This window comes from Filicampus tigris, chromosome 9 (genome assembly GCF_054856515.1).
Source record: "Filicampus tigris isolate MCC_2025a chromosome 9, RoL_Ftig_1.0, whole genome shotgun sequence".
Lineage (NCBI taxonomy): Eukaryota > Metazoa > Chordata > Actinopteri > Syngnathiformes > Syngnathidae > Filicampus > Filicampus tigris.
The window spans coordinates 18,720,516-18,745,290 of NC_141225.1; the positions used below are offsets into that span (position 1 = coordinate 18,720,516).

The 24,775-nt window shown below is 44.2% G+C and overlaps 1 protein-coding gene across 2 annotated transcripts in view; it reads left to right on the forward strand.

Annotated features, from left to right (window-relative positions):
- Window positions 1–24,775, forward strand: part of plxna1b (plexin A1b) — a 166,484-nt gene that overhangs the window by 137,332 nt on the left and 4,377 nt on the right. Inside the window, exons 13-29 of one of the 2 annotated variants that reach the window (XM_086040217.1) lie at window positions 160–311; window positions 3,877–4,000; window positions 4,085–4,221; window positions 6,886–7,053; window positions 9,413–9,506; window positions 10,186–10,422; window positions 10,564–10,707; window positions 11,740–11,974; window positions 13,602–13,744; window positions 15,039–15,295; window positions 17,471–17,537; window positions 19,038–19,184; window positions 19,425–19,584; window positions 20,060–20,163; window positions 20,951–21,059; window positions 22,292–22,482; window positions 24,234–24,403. In XM_086040217.1, the coding sequence (XP_085896343.1) occupies window positions 160–311; window positions 3,877–4,000; window positions 4,085–4,221; window positions 6,886–7,053; window positions 9,413–9,506; window positions 10,186–10,422; window positions 10,564–10,707; window positions 11,740–11,974; window positions 13,602–13,744; window positions 15,039–15,295; window positions 17,471–17,537; window positions 19,038–19,184; window positions 19,425–19,584; window positions 20,060–20,163; window positions 20,951–21,059; window positions 22,292–22,482; window positions 24,234–24,403 (2,639 nt within the window). The remainder of the gene's footprint in view (window positions 1–159; window positions 312–3,876; window positions 4,001–4,084; window positions 4,222–6,885; window positions 7,054–9,412; window positions 9,507–10,185; window positions 10,423–10,563; window positions 10,708–11,739; window positions 11,975–13,601; window positions 13,745–15,038; window positions 15,296–17,470; window positions 17,538–19,037; window positions 19,185–19,424; window positions 19,585–20,059; window positions 20,164–20,950; window positions 21,060–22,291; window positions 22,483–24,233; window positions 24,404–24,775) is intronic. The other variant, XM_086040218.1, reaches the window with a different exon arrangement.

The window sequence follows — 24,775 nt, forward strand, 5'->3', positions numbered from 1 at the left end:
TTTTTTTTTTTTTTTTTTTTTTAATCGAATTGAATTATGTAGCAAATAGCTTTCATGTCACACCCAATGAACGTAGGGCTCGGCAACTTGTGCCGATGGATGTTATTTATTTATTTCTTTTTTAACGCTGGGATGTTCTTTCATTGCTTCTGCCTGCAGCTATTTCCTGAGACTGGGCCCAGGCAGGGAGGAACCATGCTGACTATCACCGGTGAGAATTTGGGTCTCCAGTTCAAAGACATCCAGAATGGAGTGCGCATCGGAAAAGTGGCCTGCAACCCTCAAGAAGACCAGTACATCAGTGCTGAGCAGTACGTGGACATCATCCTCTCTCTTCTAATGACGTTGATGCGAACAATCAGCTCCCCTTCCTCTTCCCCCCCCACCCCCCCCTCGGTTGCTGCGCTCTGCGTGCAAACCCAAATCTGTTCCAGCGCTGCGTTCAGCTTTTATTGAAGGCGCAGGTCCACGCTAATACAAATGGCGGCCAATTTAGCATGAAACATTCTATTCCGCGATCCATCAGAATTATAGCCCAATCACAATTGAATTACCTCATTTAGCCCCCGTCATCACAGTAAATCAGCCCCTTGTGACAGCAATGTAATGACATTTGAGTCGGGTGGTATATATTCGTGAAAGCTTTGCCATGTGAACACTCCCTCTGATTAAGTCATGTTTTTCGAGGGAAATTTCTGGACCACGTAAGTGAGTGGAGCCCGACTTCCTTTTACTTGACCGCGACACTATATTAAGGGAGAAATATGATTTGGGCTGATAGCAGGCAGAAGCGTGTGGTTCAGTGCATTTTTCACTTTAAATAGGACAAACAAATGCAATAATTAGATTCAGGGTAAGGCGTCAGCCGACATTTTTTTTTACGATCCCCACTCTCCCTATTTCTTTTCAGTTGAATTTCAATAAAAAAGGCAATGTAGATGCTGAATCGGAGTGGGGCAAAAATAGGTGGGGGTGGGTGCTCGTCACCCTCACTTGGGTGCTGGCGGTGTCCTCGATATTCTATTTTCAGTGCTGTCGCTGTCATTTGTACTCAAGCGCTAGACTTGCTGAGTTTTGCACAAAGTCCCAGCAGATTTATCATCTTTGGGTCTGTCACAGGGAAGGAAACATCACAAATTTGACTTTGATGCTTTGACAGAGGACAAACAATGCTGTACAGCTCAAGCCGGGGATGACAGGTGTCCCCGAAATGGCTTTTAGAAATATGCCGTTGACATGGTGGTGTTGTTTTATAATTCATAAACTCGTATTATCATATTCACAGGCAACATCTCCAGTGCGTCTGCCTGCTGGCGTAATGTCTGGTGACACTTTGCTCGAAGTTTTCTCGACCACGTGTTCATGTTGTCTTTTTCTCCGTATCCACCACCACAGAGGTGTCCAATTTCTGACCCTGTCTGCTTTGTTAAACTGTACTTGTACTGGTTTGTTGTCATAGCACCCAGAGGAGAGAGAGGGGGGGGGGGGCACACTTGGCAGTCAAGCTGTCCCGATAATTAAAAGTGATGTTAGCCATGCGGCGCCATTAGTATCCCGGTTACTCTCTTCATTCCTGTGACCCTGTCAGGGCTGCCTGTAACACGCGAGATGCAAGATTATGCGACTGACGCTGTAGGTCTAAGGTCAGCTGCTGGAGAAGAAAAAAATGATTTGCAATGATAGCTAGGCACAAATATAAACTGTTAAAAGCAGGAGAGCCATAGTGAATTGGATCCATACCGGCCAGAAATGACACCAGAAAGCGGCAAAGAAAAGCTAAAAGAAAATGCTCTATTCAAAAAATGCGCCCAGCAACAATGACAAAAGTAGTCGTCATGTTGGAAACATTCCTGAGCGGTGGAGAGTTGCCCTGTGGGACTCCTAACTTGGAATCCCGAACATGACTTAGTGGTTGGTTCTCATAAAGTCAGTCCTCTTTACAAATTGAGAGGAATAAATGTACACCCTAGACATGTTTGTGAATGTTGATTTAAAGCGGAAGTCAACACAAACATTTTTTTTCTCAAGAATATGTTCTATGCAAGCCCACTAGTTTAAACAAGGATTTCTGATAAATATTGCATTTGTGACGTAAGAGTTAATCCACCCATTTTTAGCCATCTCTGGGGGCGGCCATTTTGTCACTTCTGTCGACTAAAAATGACATCACAGTTGCTCAAGTCATGTTTTTCGGGGCTCAGGTAACGACCAATCACAGCTCAACTCTTTTCTGAAACTGAGCCGTGATTGGTCGTTAGCTGAGCCCGAGTAGTTGTGATGTCATTTTCAGTCGACAGAAGTGACAAAATGGCCGTCCCCTGAGATGGCAAAAAAAAAACGTGTGTATTTTTCTGCTTAACTCTTATTCCACAAACTCAATATTAATCAGAATGCCGTGTTTCAACTCGTGGGCCTGCTGGGAACATATTCTTGGAGAAAAATATGTTTGGGTTGATTTCTCTACTTTAAATAATATTGTAATTTTAGTGACTGTCATAATTTTGTTTACCATTTTTATTTCCTAATTATAATTAAGTATCAAATATAAATATATATAAAGTCACACCCTATTAGAAACATACAATTTAATCCTTTAAATAAATACATTGATATATTATGGAACACAAATGTGTGGAATTTTCATGTTCTTCCTGTGCTTGTGCAGATTTTTTTTCAGGCACGCAGACTTCCTATCCCATTCACGATAGCGTCATTGAAAACAAAATTGTCCAGAGTAGTAAATGTGAATCACTTTGGGCACTGCAGTTCGCTCGACATCATCCGTTTTGATGACACTTATTCCACTACCACTTGATGAGCTGCATCAGAGACCGTGGATTACCTTTTATTTTTATCCTCGGATTTTCATCCCAGAAATATATTTGGACTTGTCAGATTTCATGGCATTCATTTCGTCCGCCTGGCGATCATTTCAGCATCAGCATTCTCCTTCATTTAAGCGATTGAATAACATCTCAATTCAACAGCTTCTCATTTTGCCGATCATGATGCAGGTGAAGGCGGCTTTCTAACTGAGAGCTGTCCAGCATTTTAATCACGGCTCCTAGTGGGAGTCCAGCGAATAAATGAAAGGGAAAATATAAACAATGGACAACATATACTGCATCGCAACGTAAAATGCAGCGGCACCGCAGTTGCCATGACCACCTGCTGGGAGACGGGGAAACAGGGGAGTTAATAACTCATCTCGAGGACTGAGGCGAGCCGAGGAGATGTGTAGGATATGAGCTTGTTCAATTAATCAGCCTCCCTCACTTTAACCCGCTTACTCGCCCTCTTCCTCTGTACTTTCTTCCAGCGCCGCCTTTCTTTCTTTCATTCTTCTTTCTTGGCCTTTTCTGTCTTGTCTCTTTCCCTCCCTCTGGCTAATTAAAACTCAAGCATGACTTCATTGGGGGGAAATGTGCGCAAGCGTTTGCCCTGTGGGCTGGACCGCAGTCATTTCTACCGTGGATTTTCATTCGACCGGCCAGCGCCACGGGCCAAATGTCAGGCTTACGGTTCTGTAATTCATACAAATGCGGCAATTGGTCGTGTTTTGCTTGTAAGACTTTTGAAACAAATGATTTCAAATGACAGCTGTGTTAGGCCACACAATGGCTTAGTAGCCCGTCTCTTCTGAGGTTCGGGCTTGCAATTGGCTGGCAACCAGTCCAGCGCGTACCCCACCTGCGACACCAATCAAGACAAGCACTGTTTAAAAAAAATAAATAAATAAAATAAAAATGTTGATTTGTTCCCTATTATGGGATTTTTATCTTCTTTTTTTTTTCTCTTTCGCCTTGTTCAAATCTTCACTATGTGACTTGCTCGCTGTAATTCAAATACGAAAGTGAAGCCATCTGTCTGTTCCAGGATCGTGTGTCGACTGAATGACGCAACAGGGTACCGGGTGCAGGAGGCTCAAGTGGAGGTGTGTGTGAGGGACTGCATCCATCCGGATTACAAAGCGATCTCCACCAAGGCTTTTACATTCGTGGTAAGGGTTGAAGCCGGCGTTTTTTCGGTCCCCCTGCCATGGTTGAGCCCGTCTTATTGGCCTTATGCTCGTGTTCCTTCTCAGTCCCCGTACTTCACCCGTGTCAGGCCGTCAACTGGGCCGCTGTCCGGTGGCACAAGGATCACCATAGATGGCAGTCACCTGAACGCAGGCAGTGCTGTGTACGTGAAGATTGGACTGCACGCCTGCCGCTTTGAGAAGTGAGTGAACCCGATGCACTCCAAATATTTGGCCAAGTTTATTACAGTACATTGTCACACTGGATGTAAGCACACTATGTCATAGCTCCTTTTTTAAAAAAAAAAAAAAAAAAAAAAAAAGAACACTTTTCATTTGCAATGGGAGGATGATGTGACGCAATTGTAAGAATGACAGTGTAGCCTATTCTTAGTGAGGCTGCTTTTCAATCGTGCTTTGTATAAATACAGGTGTTTATCAGACATAATTCGACATTCCAAAGGACTCTCATGGTGTTAAAAACTCCTCACAGTATTTTTTTGTTCTCACATTTATAGCTATTTAATTACAAAGGCAAGGTTTCTGGTATATACCTTCCTTCCTCTCCTGGCCCACCCTGTAAATCACACGTGTGTGTGTGCGGCTAAATGTCACAGAATACATTTTAGTGCGCTACAGATACTGTAGCTTTGTTGGTTTGCCATAATACTGCAGCTTAATAAAATCTCACTTTTTTTTTTTTTTTCAAACAAAAATCAGATTTACTATTTTTTCCCCCCTTCACATGTAAGAATCTGATGACAACAATATTAAGATTAGTTTTCTTTATTTTGTTACATTCTGACATTCTCTTTATTTTCCAGCATTTAACCCCTAGCATTGACTTACACAGAGTAATAGAAATAAGTATTATTTCTTTTAAAAAAGTGCCCGCCCCTTCATTCGCATGTTAAAATAAGTTAGAAACTGTAATATTGCATTACAGTAATATATTGAAGTAATTTAACACACTTGGCAGATGTTTCGTCTCAACATTAACTGTCACGCCAGATTACAAAAGAATCGATGTCATGTTAACTAAATATCTAGCTAGCTACAACACTTTGTTCTGTTTCCAAATTGTATCAGCAATGATGTGTATTGTGAGGTTCCTTTAGAGAAATAAATGAGAAATTATAGTAAAAGTTTTACCATCTTATCTAGCGCTTTGAAGCTGAACGTTTGAGTTCTATTCTTGTTCTATGCCATATTTGTTTTTCTTATATTAGTTTCCTTTTCAACCGCAACAAGTGACAGGTCCAGCTAATGAGCTTGGACCTATCAAGTTCTTTTTATATCGTAGCAAAGGCCAATTTAAAGCTCCGTAGCACACCCGGAGAAAGGTGAACATAATAGTCTTGGCCTTTCATCTACTGAGCAGCAATAACCTTTATGGCCAAAGTAATGAACTGGATGCGTCTGTCTTTTTAATGTGTCTTTCTATTCAGTAGGGCCTCAACTTTAATCAAAACCTATTTACCCCGAGTCACTCATCCGCTTATCTCCCTCTGCAACGCGTTTTCCTTCTTTCGTGTTTTCTTTCGCTCGGTATCCCCCAATGGCTTTCTTTTGTGTCGGCCGCAACCTTGTCAGAAATACATACGTGACACCACAGGCACTCTCAGCAGTGACAGTGTTGTGAAAATAGTTACCATGGAAACAGAGGACTAGTGGAATGTGGGAAACGCTTTTTCAAAAGTCATCTTCCTTTTCTTCTGTATTCGGCCCCCATTTCAGTCCACCCTCAGTTTGAGTACGCAGGGAGGAAGCGCTTCAAATTGAGTCCTGAGTGGCAGCAGGGATTATATTTGGAAAGCGCAAATATAAATTCCAGGTTTTGTTTTTACTCTTTGTATATATTTTTATTAGGATATCTCGGGTGGGGTGGGATACGATTTAAGGACGGCTCGTTTTAAAGTGTCGATTCCGTTTGATTCGATTCAGTCGGATTATGATTTGATTCGATGCGACGCAGTTTGAGACGGTGTGACGCAATGACTTTCCCGTCAGTGCCGTAAATGTGCCTTAGTACATTTTAACGTGGAACGATTCGATTCGATGCACTGACATCTTTTAAATCAAAACCGATTTTCCGATTCAAAGCGGTGTTCGGTGCACGGCTAATTTTTATGTTTCCGTTCTCTCCTGTCTCCACCTCACTGCAAGTTGTCAGGGAACGCCACGCTTCGTCATTCTTGCCATCATCTCCTGGCTCTCTGTGGATTTCAGCCGCCCTGCAGACGAGAGAGGGGGATTTGCGTATAGATCAGTGTGCTCAATTCCCATTCAGAATTTCACACTGCGCCACATGCCATTTGGCCAACTTGTTCACATTTGCAGAGAACCAAAGCTGGGGAGGCGAAAGTCTCTACCTGCGTTTTACCCGTATTTATATGCAAATTCGCACAGGCACGTTTTTACGCCCAGACAGATGGACTCACGGGAGGCGTGTCCCCTATTTCTTGGCTAACACTGTTTCACCCTGACATGGCGGAACACCTCAAATAAACCTCTGGAGTGAAACACAAAGTTTCCCTGCAGGTCACAGCTGGTCGCCTGTCTGCTGGTGATGCTGTGACATCACACGCAGCGACGACCGGCTTCATCTGTCACATCTGATCTTTCAGCAAGACAGAGCACAGCAGGGAGGCTCGACGGCTGACGGACGAAACCGCTGGCGCGCAGACAAAACGTTGTTAGCACGTGCGAGATATGCCACTGACATTAAGTGTGTTTTTGGTGCAAATGTTAAATCATTTCACTTACTTCGGTCGGGATTATATGTTTTCCTTTCCAACCCTCACCAAGCAACCTTTCGTGACTAACACGTCTTGTCTAACCGCTCCCACGATCTCCCGCCCATTCAGGCGAAACAGCACCGAGATAGTGTGTGTGACCCCAGCCGGACAAGCTCCAGGCCCCACCCCGGTCATGGTGGACATCAACTCAGCCGAGCTGAGAAACCCAGAGGTCAAGTTCAACTACTCGGATGATCCCACCATCCTCAAAATTGAACCTGACTGGAGTATTGCCAGGTAAGAGGAAGCGTTAGTATGGGCTAAAAACGGCAAAATGGCTGCTATTACGTGTTGCTTGATATTGCATATCGTCACAGTCATGTGAAAAATACTTGTCATTTTTCTTTTTTCAATTTTCTTATTTTTACGTGAATGGTGTTTCCGCATTACAGACATGGCATTAACGTAAATTTTTTTTTTTTTTTTTTTTTTTTTCCCAAAATTGGACATAAGTGTTTTTCACAGTACAGCGACGATATGTAGTCTGAATGTTAAATAATTATGGGGGGACTGCTTTCCTGCTCACCCTACACTTCCTGATCTATGTCGAATGCAATCAAATTCCTAGTTTATATGAACGGTGTTTGATCTACAATGCTGCTTGATGCAGCCACAGAGCAGATGCAAACACACTAATGCATTATTAATCCTATCTGATGGTTGCGCTATACATTAAATGTAAGTTCATGTGAGACTCGCCAACTAAACCGAGCTACGGACTCCGCGTATAAGCTCACTGATGTAATAATATTCCAGCGATACTCCCGGCTCGCATCTCAGTGAATGGGGAAAAACAAACATTGCTCTCAATTTTCAACCTCATCTCTTTTTTTTTTTTCAAAGACCTCTTATTGATGCTGTTTATAGTTGTGTATGAAAAGTAAATGTTTGTGAGCGGCAGTAGCAGTAAAGGAGGGTTCCTGCTCCTGCACCGCTACTTGATGAGCTGCGGCACAGATATACAGTGTGTGTAAATATTACTTGACTTTATTGAAATGAGGCTTTATAGCCATGGGAAAGATTCCTCCTCAAACGCAAGCTGTGTTGTGGAGTGTAAAAAAAAAAAAGAAAAAAGGAAATAAAAAGAGACATTTTGAAAAAGCTTGCAGCAACCGAATGCTTAATGGGCTCACTAATATGACCCAGAAACTGCTGTGTTCTTCGGCTCACGTGCTTGTCTTTAACTTCTAGGAAATTGTGTGTTGTTATTTCCTCAGCTTTCAATTCGCTTCTCGTATATTTTTAAAATAATGCGAGCGGATTAAACTTTGGGCGCCTTCAAAATGTAACTCAAAATAACAATGTCATTATGGAGTCTCTTACCACAGTAACATTACATCACATCGTAAACATTCTTCTTCTTGCAGCTATGGCCGGAAAGGTATTTTGGTTGTTGGATGATGTACTGTATGTTATTGCCACTGTTGATAAAGGGTTATGGTATTTACTTCGTCACCGCAGAATTTTACTGCCTCGCCACTGGACTTTTTTGGGTGTTTCAGGCATTCTTCTCGTGTGCAGCCATGCTCTTATTTATGTCACAGCGTCCTCTTTTGTCACCCTGTTTCTGAAACAGAGATCATCCAAAACACTCTCGCTCCGCTCGCCATTGAAAGTCATTCTTTGGCTGACAAAACATTGAAGTGATTTAGCAAAGATTAGGTCTTATCTCAACAGTCATGTGCGATTTACACCCTTCACAATACGTCCTTTACACTCTAAATGTTGAAAAGGTTTACTCCTGTGGCCGTGAGATATTTTCCTGCTCATTCTCCTTGAAAATGTTGTCATTTCACTTTCCACGTTGTCTTTGTATTGCCATTTGGCCGACTGTCAGCCGCCGTAATGCCATTTAAAACGCTTTAAAGCCTTCTCCCCACTCAGTCTTTATTTCCTTCTAACTCCTCCTTCCACCTCATCGCACCAGCTACGCGGACTTAGAGATAAGACACTTTTTTTTTTACATAATTATTTTTGAGCGAATGTAACACAACTGCGGTCTTCCTGCTTGTATACAGTGAATGCACCTGCGTATATGGTAGTTGGCCTTAAACCTCGCCCAACCCTGCTCCACTTTGAAGTCGCCGTATACATGTTAACTCGTTTAGCCGCTGTCAGACGTGTTCGCGTCAACTAAAGTTCAGCGTCTCAGGCCAACAGGGGCTGTTAAGAAGGCGGCGAGGAAAAGCAGGTCTTTCGCCCGTGTCACCGACGTCGCTGTGGGTCAGCATCACACGGACCGGAATAGGTCACAGGTGTAAAGGTTGCGCAACTTGCCGGATCGCTTTCGGAGTGCACGTCTCGTGCCGAAAACGCCGCAGCAACATTTCACGACGCGCAATTTCATATCCCACTTGAGGCACGGCGGAGAGTTCATTAAATATCACAAGTAGAGGTCATATGACGCGATGAGGTCATTTGCAGTATTCTCATATAATGTCGGTAGAACATGAAGCACGGTTTACTTGTATTTTGAGGATGTGTTTGTAATACACTGTGGAGTAATTGCAAGTGCTGTCAAAGACTCTTTTCAGCAAACATTTTGTTGACAGGGCCTCTAATCGTTCTTCCCCATTTGTTTAATAATCTCTTTTAGTGGCGGCACCATGTTGACCGTTACGGGAACCAATTTGATGACGATCAAAGAGCCCAAGATGAGGGCCAAATACGGAGCTGCCAAGTCAGAAAATGTAAGTGAACGCACACACACTCACAAAATAAGTGAGTGAATTGAATTCACACAGGTATGGCGTCTCTATCTTTCCTTTGTACATTTCTCTTTAGAAGTACTGATTTTCAAATGATACACACACTCATGGGACACACACGCGCACCTTAGCTGTCAGTCAAGCAGCCAAGGGCCTATTTTCTGTTTGTTTTTGATGTTGAATTTCCTTTTAGCAGCTTTAACCTTTGAAATGTCAAGCAGTAATAAAGCGGCTCCAGCAAATCCCGCTCTCCTCACCTATGGCACCATGGGGCTTAGCTAACCTTTCCCCCCCCCTCGCCAGCTCTTTGCTCAAAGTGAAAAAAATATATACCTTTTTGCCTTTGTGGCCGCTCGCTACGGTCAATTTGGTTTTGCTTGGTTAATTTTCCAATCGACCTATAAATAGTGATTTTTGAAAGACCTTTTTTTCCACCTGTCTTATTCTTCAATGTGACATCCACGGACGCACTCTTTTGTCGGCTGACTATCGTCGCATTCAATTTGCGCTCCAATGACGGAAATGTAATATATATTTATCCAAGCCTGCTTCCATTAATCTATCTGATATCATATAGGCCTCTATTAGCTGGACTTAATGCGCTAATTGCCTCTTCTGAATGAGCCTGTATGACTAATGTGCAATTTGTGTTCGCCCTCAGAACTGCACGGTGGTCAACAACACGGTGATGGTGTGTCTCGCTCCCTCCGTGGCCGGGTCCGACAAAGTTTTCTCCGAGGTGGGGAGCAGCCCAGATGAAATTGGCTTCGTCATGGATCACGTGCATTCTGTGCTGGTGGTCAATGAGACATTCAGCTACCATCCGGACCCTGTGTTTGAACCTCTGAGCCCCAACGGCATGTTGGAGCTAAAGCCCAGCTCCCCGCTCATACTCAAGGTAAATTTCAAATGTGTGGGGTCCCACTGTTGACAAAATCTGTTAGTAAAACAGAACTAATTTCACAACTGTGACTTCAATTGCAGTTAGTTGAGCTGCTTTGAAATGACAATTCACCAATTGAATGTGTTGCGTTTCTAGGGCCGTAACCTAATTCCCGCAGCCCCCGGAAATACCAAGCTGAACTATACGGTGCTGATTGGGGAGACGCCATGTGTTCTCACCTTGTCTGAGAGCCAGCTGCTGTGCGAGTGGCCCAACCTGACTGGAGAACACAAAGTCACTGTGAGTACTGCACTGCCAAGCTATAAAAACGCCTTTTACTATCAAATATTTGATACTCTGTATTTATGTTCGCTGTGTTACCATTTGTTTATTATTTCTGATAGAGTTGAGTTACTTCACCGTTTTGTTGTTTTGGCAGCTACGGAACGTCTGTGTGGGGGTTTTAATTCTTCTCAGCTTCTTAGTCTGTGTTCTTTATCCCTTTCATTTACGTCGATACACGTCTTGCCTTTTCATTCTTTCCTCCCCAAGCATAAAACCTAAATCTTTTTAGTCATTCTACATTCCCTACCCCCCCCCCCCCCCCATTCATATATCTACAACCGGAAAAACACACATCTTGGCTCTAATATTGCTCGGGGTGTTTGCAAATGTATTTATATTTTCGAGGCTTTTCATTGGTCTTGGCTGGCTAGTGTACTCAGGGGCTTTGAACGGTATTGCTATTCAATAGAAAACCCAAACGGCTAGTGGGCGTGGGCTGCCTGGGACTACTTTTATTCCGCACTGCATTTCGTATTTCTTAGATATAAGCCACTTGAAGAATTAAAAAAAAAAAAAAGGTGAAAATGGATAGAAAAGTAATCATTTTTGTTCCCATGCCTCAGCAAGCCAGGACTGTTTTAGTGATATGGTGTGTGACTCTATAAACAATATACTATACTGCCTCGGGGCACAAATATTTAGCTGGAGGGGTTCAGGTTTGTCTGGACTTGTCACAGCCGAGAATTTCTCAGCTAATTCAATAGTTTATACAGCATTATGTTCTTTTTACGGATTTACATTGGATTCAGACAGGTGTCAGCCTATCGTCATATCAGATTCTAAAGTAGCTGGTTGATTATTTATATATATATATATATATATATATATATATATATATATATATATATATATATATATATATATATATATATTTTTTTTTTTTTTTTTTTTTTTTTAATCTACTTGCAGCACAGTAGTGTGGATTGGTCGCCAGTATTGTGTTTTGTATTTCATACAAGAGTCTAACGGTGGTTTTCGTCTCTCTAGGTGCGCGTCGGAGGCTTTGAATACTCGCCAGGGACTTTGCAAATCTACTCGGACAGCCTTCTCACCCTGCCTGCTATCATTGGCATTGGAGGAGGAGGCGGCCTGCTGCTGCTGGTTATTATTGTGGTGCTGATCGCTTACAAGAGGAAGTCCCGTGATGCAGACCGCACCCTCAAACGACTCCAACTGCAGATGGACAACTTGGAGTCCCGGGTGGCCCTCGAGTGCAAGGAAGGTAAGATGATGTCATCCGAACGCGCGGCCCCGTTGACGGAGTCGTAGAACCGAGAGGTGTTCTCCTACTTTACACTTCTACTTCCTCTTGATCGCTCTCTCTAAATAACGCCCGTGTCCCGAAATAACTGTCTGCAAATCTTTCCCTCGCTACAGTTTACCTCAAACACTGCACAACCCCAATTAAACATTGCGATCCATTTTAGTCTCAATTTCCTCGCTTGCTCTGTTTTCCCCTCCCTCCCACTTCCAAACCTTCCCTCCTGCTGTTATGTGGCAGTCAAGTGTGTGTGTTGGGGATGTTGGTGTGATTCCAGAGGAGTACTTTGATCTGAGCCAGCCACCAGATGTTGGCTCTCCACCCCGCGAGAGAGCCTCCTGGCTGGCCTTACTACCATCCACGGCGTGAGAGAGGCAGAGATGGAGGACAGATAGATGCGGGGCGCAGAGGTGGGACAGTGAGGGAATAGTAAGGAAGGAGGAGCTTGGCAGCGAATGAAGCTGGAAGGTGGCGGGGGGGGGGGGTGTGTGGCTCCTTGCACACCAGGACATTAGCATAAATTAATTTGGCAGGCGGCTACATGCATTGAGCAAGTGCCTATTGATGCTTCGATGCCGCTAAATGGTTTGTCTGCTATGGGGAGGAAGAGTCGAATAATGACAACCATAATCATGAGCCCACACTTCCGTACTGCCTCGGTAAAGAGCAAATAAAACATGCATTGTGACTGCTTGAAAAGGATACGCGGGTGCACTTCTACAATCAACCAGTGCAATATAAAATGAAAGGTTTTGTCATTTATTGCCGAGTATTAAAAAAAGAAGAAAAAAAAAAAAGGGCTGAAGCTACAGCGGTTTTGGAGAACCAGGTTTCAGAATAGGAATTTGAAATGAATGATCAAAACCTTAGCGGACCAGGTATAGCAGTTAATTCCCCATGATGCATTGCGTCTGTTTGTCTGAGCAGCGCATCGCTTTTTCATGCCTGCGTTGCAAATGTAGGCTTGATGACACTGTGGTGGTTATAAGAAAAATGCAATTGTTATAAAAGTTCTGACCCTAACCCGCCTGGGGAAAGTTGCTGCTATTCTCTGTTCCAGAACATAAGTGCTCACTTTGGCCAGAAATACACACACGCACAATGAAGAAAACCGCATTACCTATGCAGTGCGACACGTAGAGGAGGAGCACACAAGCAATTGTGATGTCAGTACTTTGCATCCATCTCGCAACAGTTTGATTTAAAGTGGAAAAAACAACCTGGAAATGAGTTGTTTTCAACATGATGGCTCAAGAACGCCAAGTACGAAAATGACATGGAATGACAAATAAGCAGGATGCACAAATGAAGGCAAGTACAGGAAGGCGTAGTTGAGAGAGGGGTGACCTCCAAGGTTACATTTTCAAGGCAAGCGAGTTCTTCTGGAATCTGCATTTATTGCAGTTATTTTTCCGTGTATTTTTGATGGCTGTATTGGAAAATCCCTGTCATGGATTTTACTCGCATATGATCCAATTAAAATAATTGAGTTTCCATAATCCTTTTTTTTTGGAATAAATGCTACCCACTGAAATGTCATTGGAGGTGTTGCTCATGTGCTGACGGTCATTTTTTTCGTGTGACGCAGCATTCGCAGAACTGCAGACTGACATCCATGAGCTCACGCAGGAGCTCGACGGAGCAGGAATCCCCTTCCTGGACTACCGCACGTACGCCATGAGGGTCCTCTTCCCTGGGATTGAGGACCATCCTGTGCTCAAGGAGATGGAGGTACTGGTCAGTAGAGAGCACACGACGACGCCTGTGGAACTACACGAGTGAAACGATGAAGTAACTCTTCTGTTCGTTATGCGCAGTAGGAAAATATTGTTGGCTGCCCCAATTATGATTGCGACTGGTTAATCTGTGCAAGGGTCGGTTGCGTTCGGATGATGAGTAAGCGAAATAGTAAATGAGGGCTTTAAACGATTTTGTGAAATTAGCTTAATTGTGCAAATGCCGGGTTATTGTGATGTGGAAGAAAAAAAAACAGACCAAGATAAATCGTTTTCAAAACCTTTCCCATCATTAATGTGACCTATAACCTCTACAAATCATTCAGAACATTTTTTGGGGGAAGTAGAAATAAACGACTATTATTATGGAACAATAGAGCGACAGTTATTATGGAACATGAAGCTCCAAATTTCCTTCGCGGGGCCCAGCCGTACTTTTCAGCGCTCTTTTAGCCCTCGTAGGAAACCACTAACACAAATGACAGTTTCTGTTATCTTTTCACTTGAAGTCAAAAGTCACTTCAACCCCTAACAGTTGCGCTGTCTTACATCACTGGACACTTTAATACGGCATGCCCATTATTGTACGATTCAAATTGTCGCACGTAGTGCGCACTGCGTGGAAACGCACACGCACACACACTGCGCACTTGTGTGCTGACATGCAGGGAGGGTGTCGGGCACATTTGAGCCCCTCCGTATCTGCACTGTGCTATCAACTGTGTTCCGAAGGGATAGTATAGCGCGACATTGGATTTTCATTTGTATGGCCCGGGCAATCACAGGCCACAGTAGTGCAGTCGTAGGCAGATCAATTTCTTATTACAGCATGAAACTCGCATTCTGGTCTTCAGGCCTGCTTTAAGAGAGGAAGAGACTCGGTGGAGAGCGTGTGGGAGGGTGGTGAGGGATGAAGGGAGTGAAGAAGAAAGATAAAGCATCGAGACAGCTGCGAGGAGAATAATAGGTAATGGGAATAAGTGAAAGGGGATGACAATAAATTGGTTTCTGCATGTAGCTGAAACGGAATCAATTTGTCTGATTCTCTTATAAGGAGACAAAGAACAAGTGTATGTGAAGACGCGCATTACTCCGGTGACTCTTTTGCCAACGCGTCCTTGTGTAATTCACCACAAATTAAATTATACCCTGCTGCTCAAGCTCACTTTCTTCCTCCGAGCCCATTTTTTTTTTTTTTTTTTTTACTTTGCTCCCACTTTCTCAACGACTTGATCAATATGTTGCGTTTCCTCCATTCATGTATTCTTCCTCGAATTCACCCCTTCCAGGTCCCGGCTAACGTGGAGAAGGCGCTGACGCTTTTCGGACAGATGCTGACCAAAAAGCACTTCCTGCTGACGTTCATCCGCACCCTTGAGGCGCAGCGGTCCTTTTCGATGCGAGACCGCGGCAACGTGGCCTCCCTCATCATGACCGCGCTACAGGGGGAGATGGAGTACGCCACAGGCGTCCTCAAACAGCTCCTGTCCGACCTCATCGACAAGAACCTGGAGAGCAAGAATCACCCAAAGCTCTTACTGCGCAGGTATGCCCAAACTTGATCATTCGATACCTTTTCGATAGAGAGCGGCAAACGGTGAAAAGAGTGAGTTTGCCAAGATGCACATTGCCGTGAGCTGTGCGTCGCCGCGAAGCAGGAAGCGGGGGGGGGGGGGGGGGCATGTCGGAGCTTTTTTTCGAAAGCATATGTGATGTCTCGTCCTCTCTCGCTGTCAACCCCGTCGCTGTCGGAAAGGATTACACCCCTGAGCACACACGTTCCCGGTGGAGTTGCAGATAGACGGACCTCTCTCACACACGCGCGCGCACATGCACATGCACATGCACAGGTAGTTGGGGGGGCACAAGGGATGGGGTGAATGTCAACAGATAGAGGAAGAAGGATTTGCGAGGGCGTGTGTAAAGGATGGAATGCAGGGTGGATCGGTAGACATTGAGTGAGGAGTGAAATAAAGGGCAAGAGTGAGTTTGGGCCACCGGCGGAGCTAGCCGGGGGGCGCCGGGGCAAGCCCCCCCCCCCCTGAAATATGGTTGGACACCCCCAGGTGCCAGGCCAGATTATTGATTTTGGGGTATTTTCCCATTTTTCCGGATTTTTTCTTCCATATTTCCCTCCTTTCTCAGTAGAGAGTATATAATGAATGTTTATTAGAGTTTTCTGGAGAATATTTCAGGTTTGTAGATTTTTTTTTTATTGCTTTGCAAACCCCCCGAGATAGCCTTGCCCCTCCAAGGATAAAGTCTAGCTGCACCACCGGTTTGGGCTTAGTGTCCTTGGAAGTGAGAGAGAGGTGGATGGAGTATTATATGGAGCATATTATTATTATTATTGAAGTCCTGCAAAATATTTGTTGTTGCGGTTCTGGAGGTGAAATATTGTCGGTACGACTACGACGAATTTTCCATGTCTGTGCGGAACAATGACCCCGAACAAAAAGATGAATTAATACCATCTTAAAGTGGTAGTGCAATCGAAAAGGTGCAATGAAGCTGGGTAATATCGTCACAATTTGAAAAAAAAAAAAAAAAGCTTTTCTCCAAATATGTAGGGATTTGACGTAAAATAATCAAAACTTCTTCCCCCCCTCCTTTTCCCCTTATCCCCTGAGAGCTATTTAATTAAAAAACAATCTAATCAAATAAATGACTTTCCACCAATGTGCCTTTGTAAAGCCTTTTCTAATCCCATCCAGTGGGGAATGGTCAAAACAAGCTGTCCTTGCTAAACTCACTCGCTTCTGGAGATTTTAACTGCCAAGCAAGGCGAGGACCTTCCCCAAGAAAGCACAAAACAACGACTTGATGGGCTAACGCGAGTTGCGCGTTTTCTTTCTGGACTCGAACGCTAACGGCGAGGCCCTTTTCCTCGCGAGCACGTGTTTGAGCGGCAAATCATTTCCCTGAATGAGAGGATGATTCGTGTCACAGGACCTGACATGCCCACAAGCGCGCACTGTCCAGGTGTCTTCACCTCCCTCATCCTCCAGCTCTCCTCTCCCTGTTGTCTCATCTTTCACAGGTTATATTTTGCTGACAGCCATGAAAAAGAAAGCGTTCCACATACATCAAACAACATTCAACAGTCAAAACGGGAGGCTGGCGGAAGCGTAGGAGTTCACGTCTCGTTCCCGCTACGGGCTTTCACTAGCTGGTTTCTTTGGCCTAGTTTCCCCCCCCCCCCCCTTTTTTTATTTTCCTCCCTCTCCTTCGTCTTGAACAGAACTTGAGCGGAACATGGCCAAATTAAATTTCAGTGGTGTCATTTCTCATCTCTGTGAGACCCTTCCCACCTTTTTGCAACCTGCGCAAAGCAAATAGTCAATATTTAATGGAAGCCTGGAATATGGGCCAGTTAGACAACACAGCAGCATAGTTGCTGTGAGTCTATTTAAAGACAGCACCGCGGAATGGATAATTAAACAGCAGTAGTGACAAGAAAGTGTTAGAGACAGCAAGTATAAATAGGGGGTCGGGTGTAAATGAAAGAAATATGGGGATGTTTTCCCTGTCGGATTTTTTTTTTTCCTCGTCTATGGGAAAGTGAGTAGTGGAAGGGCTCTGTCGTCTAATGCGATATGATCAGAAGTTGTTCTATGGGCACAGTGCAGTCGAGGAGGCTTGTTGACATCGAAAGGTACACTTGGAGATGAGAACTGATTTTTACATTTGGAGACTCTTTTCTCTTCCTTGTCTTTCCCAGGACTGAGTCTGTGGCTGAGAAGATGCTCACCAACTGGTTCACCTTCCTGCTTTACAAGTTCCTCAAGGTAAAAAAAAAAAAAAATGTTTAAATGTCTCTCACGCCCACAGGCACACGTTTTGGAGTGATTCCGCTCGCAGGCGAGTCGGAAAAAAAAATCCCCCGTAACACGCACAGCTGCAGCATTAGATAAGACAGAGGCCAGTGGCTACCTATCGCTTACCTCTGCCTTTCATTTGGTCACCGGCCCTCTCTTCCAAATTGACGGGCTCTGAAGCCGTGTTCAGACGCGCTCGCTCGCGTTGTTGTGACTGCCAAAGCTTTTCGCCAGATTCTCTTCGCGTCCGTCACTTGATTATTTTCGAGCCAGAATTTGGATGTGGGTTTTCCTCTGTGAATATGTGAGTTTTTTGTATGTGCTGTCTGTCCATCTCACTTTGAATTCCTGTTGGGTACAGAATCTGAGGGAATTATGGAGGCTTAAATTTTTCATTCCCACCCCCTTTACTACTCTACTCTCTTTCACATGCGGTGTTTATTCAAATATTGCCGCATCTTATCAGTCACTCTTAACTCATTCACTGCCAGGTATTTTCAGACCATTTTTTATCCTAACGTTTGAAAAAATGAGAAAAAAATATATATAAATAAGATCCTGGGATTGAACGGCTGGACTGTGGAAAGACAAATAAATTCGTCAATGGCAGTGAATGAGTTAAACGGTCATTCGGGTGAACATTGACCCAACGAAAACAGCTGATGCTGAGCCAAGATGGACACTACCTACAAATTCAAAATAACTGCCAGTACAAGAAAGGCAAGTGTTTATTTGGGGATGATAAAATGCCAGTGTCAACATGGTTTCAATGAGAAACGGTGCATAAAAATGCTCGGGAATGTCGATGGCGTTCATAAATCAGCGGCCCACCCTTTATGTAACGTCCACGTCCGTCTTCCTCTTAAGGTCATCACACCACAGGTAGCGGTAAACGGCAACTGTTCAAGAAAAAAAAAATGCAGTACAGAGCTACTCACCTTTTAGGCTTGCATGTAGCAAAGTGTATCAAATTGCATGTTGGATATTTTACCATTGCAGAAGATCCAAGTATATATTTCCACTCTATAATTTAGTTTGTGTTCCTTTTCTTCCAGTGAGCTCTCTAAGTATTATTGGAATGATGCTCCTCACTGGAGCGAGAGGTGACAAGCCTGAGAGTGCGCGAGGGGTACAGAAAGTCGAGTCTGGGCATCCCGTTGCCCGTTTGACGTGTCTCGCACAGCAAAGTGCTTCCCCAAGCGTTTTCACCACTCTGTCATTAACCTTCTTTCAACTTTTCCGTCAATTGCCACTCACTCGCACTTTCTCAAATGTCTCTCGTCCTCGCCCACACAACTCGCTTAAACGGCGGGAAGGGACACAAGGGGGATTGGATTAGCGTAACAAAATAGCGGCTGTCAGTTTTCTTCAAGCGAGGCCATAAACATTCCAGCATCTGCGCTACCTGTACTCAAAATCGACATGATGATTCCTTTTTTTTTTTTTTTTTTTTTTTTCTTGCTGTTGCAGGAGTGTGCCGGTGAGCCGCTCTTCATGCTGTATTGCGCCATGAAGCAGCAAATGGAGAAGGGGCCGATAGATGCAATCACAGGAGAGGCCCGCTACTCCCTCAGCGAGGACAAGCTCATCAGACAGCAGATTGACTACAAGACTTTGGTCAGTGCATTGACTCATACGATCACATGGCCGGCTAGCAGGAGGAAAAGTGTTTATGCAGTATTTTTTTTTTTTTTTTTTTATTCTTTAACTAGATATTGACTTATTGATATTAAGTAGATATTGGCTTATTCCCTGTACGATGCGTTATGTGCTTGGAAAGCTAAGTCTGTATGTCTGCAGTTCAAAACTGGCAAGCCTTACTAAGAAGTTCCCGCTTTGAATCTCCTCCATGCGTAGACGCTGCACTGCGTGAACCCGGAGAATGAGAACGCGGCCGAGGTGACCGTAAAGAGTCTGAACTGTGACACAGTGACGCAGGTGAAGGAGAAGCTCCTGGATGCCGTGTACAAAGGCACACCTTACTCTCAGAGACCAAAGGCCTCCGATATGGACTTGGGTAAGAGGACGAAGACTTTATTGATGTCACATCAGGAAACTCACTCACCGGTTCAAAAAAAAAAAAAACGATGTCACCAGACGCTTTCATATACAACAAATGTGCACACTGGTTTTGTTTTGGAAATTCAGACGTTCATATCCACTCATCCATTATCGATGCCGCTTATCCTCGCAAGGGTGCTGGAGCCTATCCCAGCTGTCCTCGGGCAGTAGGCGGGGGACACCCTGAATCGGTTGCCAGCCAATCGCAGGGCACACAGAGACAAACATCCGCACTCACAATCACACCTAGGGGCAATTTAGAGAGTCCAATCAACTTAACCATGCATGTTTTTGGAATGTGGGAGGAAACCGGAGTACCCGGAGAAAACAGACATTCATGCGTCGGTCTTTTTCTCTATTCATCCAAAACGTGTTGGAAGCTGTAATCGTAAAAAAAAAAAGGGAATGTCCTGTGTTTGTTTTCGTATCAGAATGGCGGCAAGGAAGGATGGCTCGCATCATCCTTCAGGATGAAGACGTGACCACAAAGATCGACAATGACTGGAAGAGACTCAACACTCTGGCTCACTACCAGGTACACTGACGCTTCGATTCTTCTTCAATTGAGTGGAGCTGGAAAGTCAAAGAGAAAGAAAATGCAGTCTGGAACCCTTGTTTTCCTTAACTGAGGCAAGGTGGGCCTGCATTCTTTAGTTGTTGTTGTTGTCGACCTTCCGGATGAGTCGTCGCTGTGCTTTTGGGTCATTTCTGGAGGCCGGACACTCCTGGTTTCATGTTTTATCCATTCGAGGGAAATGGCTCTCACCGTGGTTCGCCGGAATCGTAACGCTTTGGGGATGGCTTTGTAATTCTTTGCAGATTGATGCATGTCCATTACTTTATTTCTCCTCTGACCTAGAATTTCTTTGGATCGCGGCCTTTAGTTGCAGCATTTTGAGATCTTTTGGTCGACTTTGTTTTGTCAGACATTTAAAGTGATTTCTTGATTGAACATCTCTGGAGGTCGTCGGGCTTGAGTGTGGTCAGTGGGAATTATATCAGCTTTCCCCCCCCCAAAATAGCAACAGTTAATTCATGATTTTATTAAACAAGGCGGGGAAAGTTCTTTTCCACACAAGGCCAGGTAGCTTTGAATACTTTTTTTTTCCCCTTAATAAAGTCACCATTAGAAACTACATTTTATGTTTACCTGGGTTATCTTTGTCTGTTTTTTTTGTTGTTTTTTTTACATTTGTTTGATCTTAAACATTAAAGTGAGAAAGTTTTAAAAAAAACTGGCAAGGTTTGAGAAGGGGGCACCATTTTTCTTTTTTACGGCACTGTATACGACTTGTGCAGTGATAACTGATCTGATGTTTCAGGTGACAGATGGCTCAGTGATTGCCCTCGTACCCAAGCAGAACTCTGCCTACAACATCTCCAACTCGTCCACATTCACCAAATCTCTCAGCAGATACGGTACGAGAGAAGGTGTGTGTGTGTGCGTGCGCGTCTTTTGTGTGTGTCTGCAAGTGAGGAGCTTGCAAACTAACCATGTTGCCTTCTTCCCCAACTTTGTGTTGTTGGGGTTTGAATTCAATCGGGCTTAAATACGTGCCTTAGCTAAGTGAACGTGTTCCACTTAACATCGGTTCAAAAAGTGATAGTTGGTAACAACAGCTGTTGCGCAGACCTCTGCTCTTTATTTGTCACTTTTCCAAGTTCTTAATATCATATTTGAGGTCCTCCGTGGTCCAAAGTAGCTCTTGTTAGCGTGGCAGATCCAATAACACACATGCTAACATCGCCGTCATACTTCCATAGACCTGCTCCTGATTCTCTCCCGGCACTTGCAACCTCTCAACCCTGTCCTATTTTGTCACGGAAATGACAAGCATTGACGATGAAGCCATGTGAATGCTTCATGTGATAAAATAGGCGGCCGCCGTCCAACAGAGTCAGGGAGGAAGCGGGAGTTGGAGCGAGTGGCTGACAGATAAATGTATTATGAGATGAAAGAGTGACATGGAAGCAGAAAGAAAGCTGTCACTTTTCACTTGCGGGGAGATTTTTTTTTTTTTTTTTAACTTTCCCCAGATTCTTTCCACATATTAATCTTTCTTATACTAATCCTGACACTCTTTATTTTCCCTTCAAATACTACTCATAAATTAGGACCCAAACTTGGGTCGGAGACCAAGTCTCGGTGGGTCTCGTTTTCTGTGTGGAAAGAGTGTGAAGTTTAACAACCGACCCTCGCAGTCCTCCGCGCGCCAATACTGGCACCGACGCCGCTTTGAATTCAAATGTTCGGAATGCGTGAAGCAGACATGGCAAAGTCCCACTTTGACAAATTGCGTCTGAAACGGACAGGGAGATAAATGCCGGCTCTACCTTTATGCCTCTTATGGTATGAGCCAAGAGGGTGGTGAGAAAAGGGCTAAAATGTTATTGAATAATAAATATTGAAATATTAAATGTGTCTCAACATTTTGACGCGAATAAAAACCAAGCCATGTCTAATTACTGTATGTGGCCTTTTTTGTTTTGTGAAATTTGAATTGTAACTTTTTTGTGTACCGTATTTTTATGAGCTGGAATTAACGTTACATGTGTCATTAAAAAAATAATCATTTGCTTGGTGTCCCTTCACGCGTGCAACAACATACTTGAGTTATTGCCCGTTTGTTCCTCACGGCTCACTCACGCTTCGCTCGTTGCAGAGAGCATGCTGAGAACGGCCAGCAGTCCAGACAGTTTGCGTTCCCGAACCCCGATGATCACGCCCGACTTGGAGAGCGGCACCAAACTGTGGCATCTGGTCAAGAACCACGACCACTCGGACCAGAGGGAGGGGGACCGAGGGAGCAAGATGGTCTCCGAGATCTACCTGACCCGGCTGCTGGCCACCAAGGTAAGAAGAGAAGGGGGAGGAGCTTAAGCATGTTGAGCTCAAAGCTGACTGACTTCCTCGGCATACCCCTATTGACCTTTGTTTTGTGTTGGTCTCGGAGCTCATTAACATTGTTCATAACCTTTTGCAAAAAAAAAAAAAATGTGTGTATCTTAATTAGTAAGTTGACCTTTGACTATTGAGTTGTTTGTTGGCGTTACTGGACTCTCGCTTGGTGGCCTCGGGGCTTATAGGCCTAGGCCTTTACCCTGCAATCATTACGCTACAAATTCCTCCATGGCCTCCAGAATAGACTTTCAGCATACATACATTCTCACTTGCTGAGATGCTTTTTTTTTTTTTTTTTTTTTTAACTCATTCACCGCCAGACAATTTCAGACCCTCTGTTTGAAAAAAAAATCTAAATGCGTTACTGGGATTGAATGGCTGGACTGTGAAAAGACAAGTATATTCGTCAATGGCAGTGAATGAGTTAATTGTGCAATTGCTGAGCATACCAACCGACATCCATGTGTGTTACATCCTTGAGAGCCGACTTTGATTGGCAGCCCGTCACTTTTAAATGTTTTCTGCGTGTAGCACTGGAATTATTTATTTATCAGACAAGTTACTTCCAAAATGTAATATGTTACATATTATTAATTACTGCCATTTGGAAGTACCAATTTATTTGACAGTATTAGTCTCGAAATTGTCATTTTAAATGACCCCATTTCAGATAATCCAACTTTGCATCCATCCATTTTCCGTGTTTTCATGTCAAATGTTGCAGCTCAAATCAACTAGGATTTATTTATTGACGTTCCGTCCATCCGTTTTTTCTAGCACGTGTCCTTTTTGCAGCCACCGGGGGTCCCGTCGCACTGAGAGGCGACGTAGCACCACCACGACTCGTTGCCAGTCAAAATCAGGAAATCTCACCGTCCCCCGATTTTAAGTTCAGCAGCCAAAGTTACGACACGCAAGCTTTCCATCTGGAAGAAAGCTGCGCCCGTACACAAACGTGTCGTCGCTTTCCCGCTGCCTGCCAACAATGTTGCGCTAAGCATTCCTCGGTGACTCATCTCACCCCGATACTTCCTCTCCCCTGATGTTTCCACTCATTAGCTCCGCGTTCCCGTTGTTCCTGCGCCGCGTTGAACACGATCTGCGTTGCCTCAATCAGGAAATCATTAACAAGGCAAGCCAAGGGAAGGCAATGAGGAAGCGCCGCAGTTTGTTCTTACTTACGACATCCCCACAGCTTTGTGGGTTTAGGATGATGATTGTAGGTGTAGTGTGAGTGCTTTAAAAGAAGCTTTTTGTAAGATGTGGCCAGGATGATCGACGAAAAGTGTGCGTGAAAGCTTGAGGACGATATCGCATCACTTCAATATCAGAGGTACTTTTGATTGAAAAATTCCATGTGTGTGATGTGATTTAAAAAAAAAATAAAATAAAAAATTAAGAAAAAAGAGAGCGAGAGAAAAAAAACATTGTAGAACAGCCTTAGGCTGAACTCTCATTGGGAGCCATCTGAATTACTAAAAAGCAGCCTGAGCACTCAGCGCGTCACGAAGTTGGGATCGTAAAAGCAAAGCGCACTCAAACACCTGCCGGTGACAGCCATCGCCTACAGCTACGCCATTAGCCAAGATGTGATGTCTAATTAAGGATTGCAACTCTACCTTTCCTTAATTTCAGTGTCACCATTAGAGTGGCGCGTCACACATCTGCGTCTCACTTATCTGAACCCAAATCTTTCCACTTAGGGCACGCTCCAAAAGTTTGTGGACGACCTGTTTGAGACCATCTTCAGCACGGCCCACAGAGGCAGCGCCTTGCCGCTCGCCATCAAGTACATGTTCGACTTCCTGGACGAGCAGGCCGACAAACACTCCATCTCGGACTCGGACGTCCGGCACACGTGGAAGAGCAACTGGTGAGTTTGTGTGCACAGAGCGGAGGGCCTTCATTAGAGAGGCTTTGCGAACAGGAGACACCAGCTGTGATCAGGTAACACCTTCACATTGACGTTGCTCACCCGTTTTCTGAAGGTGAGCTACGATTGGTCGTTTTCTGAGCCCTGAGGGTGTGTGATGTCATTTTTCGGCGCCAAAGTGACAAAATGGCCGCCCCCCAGGGATGGCTGAAAACGAGTGGATTTTGCTGCTTAACTCATATTCCACAAACACAATATAAAACAGAATGCTTCTTTTCAAGTAGCGGGCCTGCATAGAACATATTCTTAAAAAATATGCTTGGGTTGACTTCGGCTTGAAGGAGTAAGTACCTTTGAGCCTCGATCCAATGG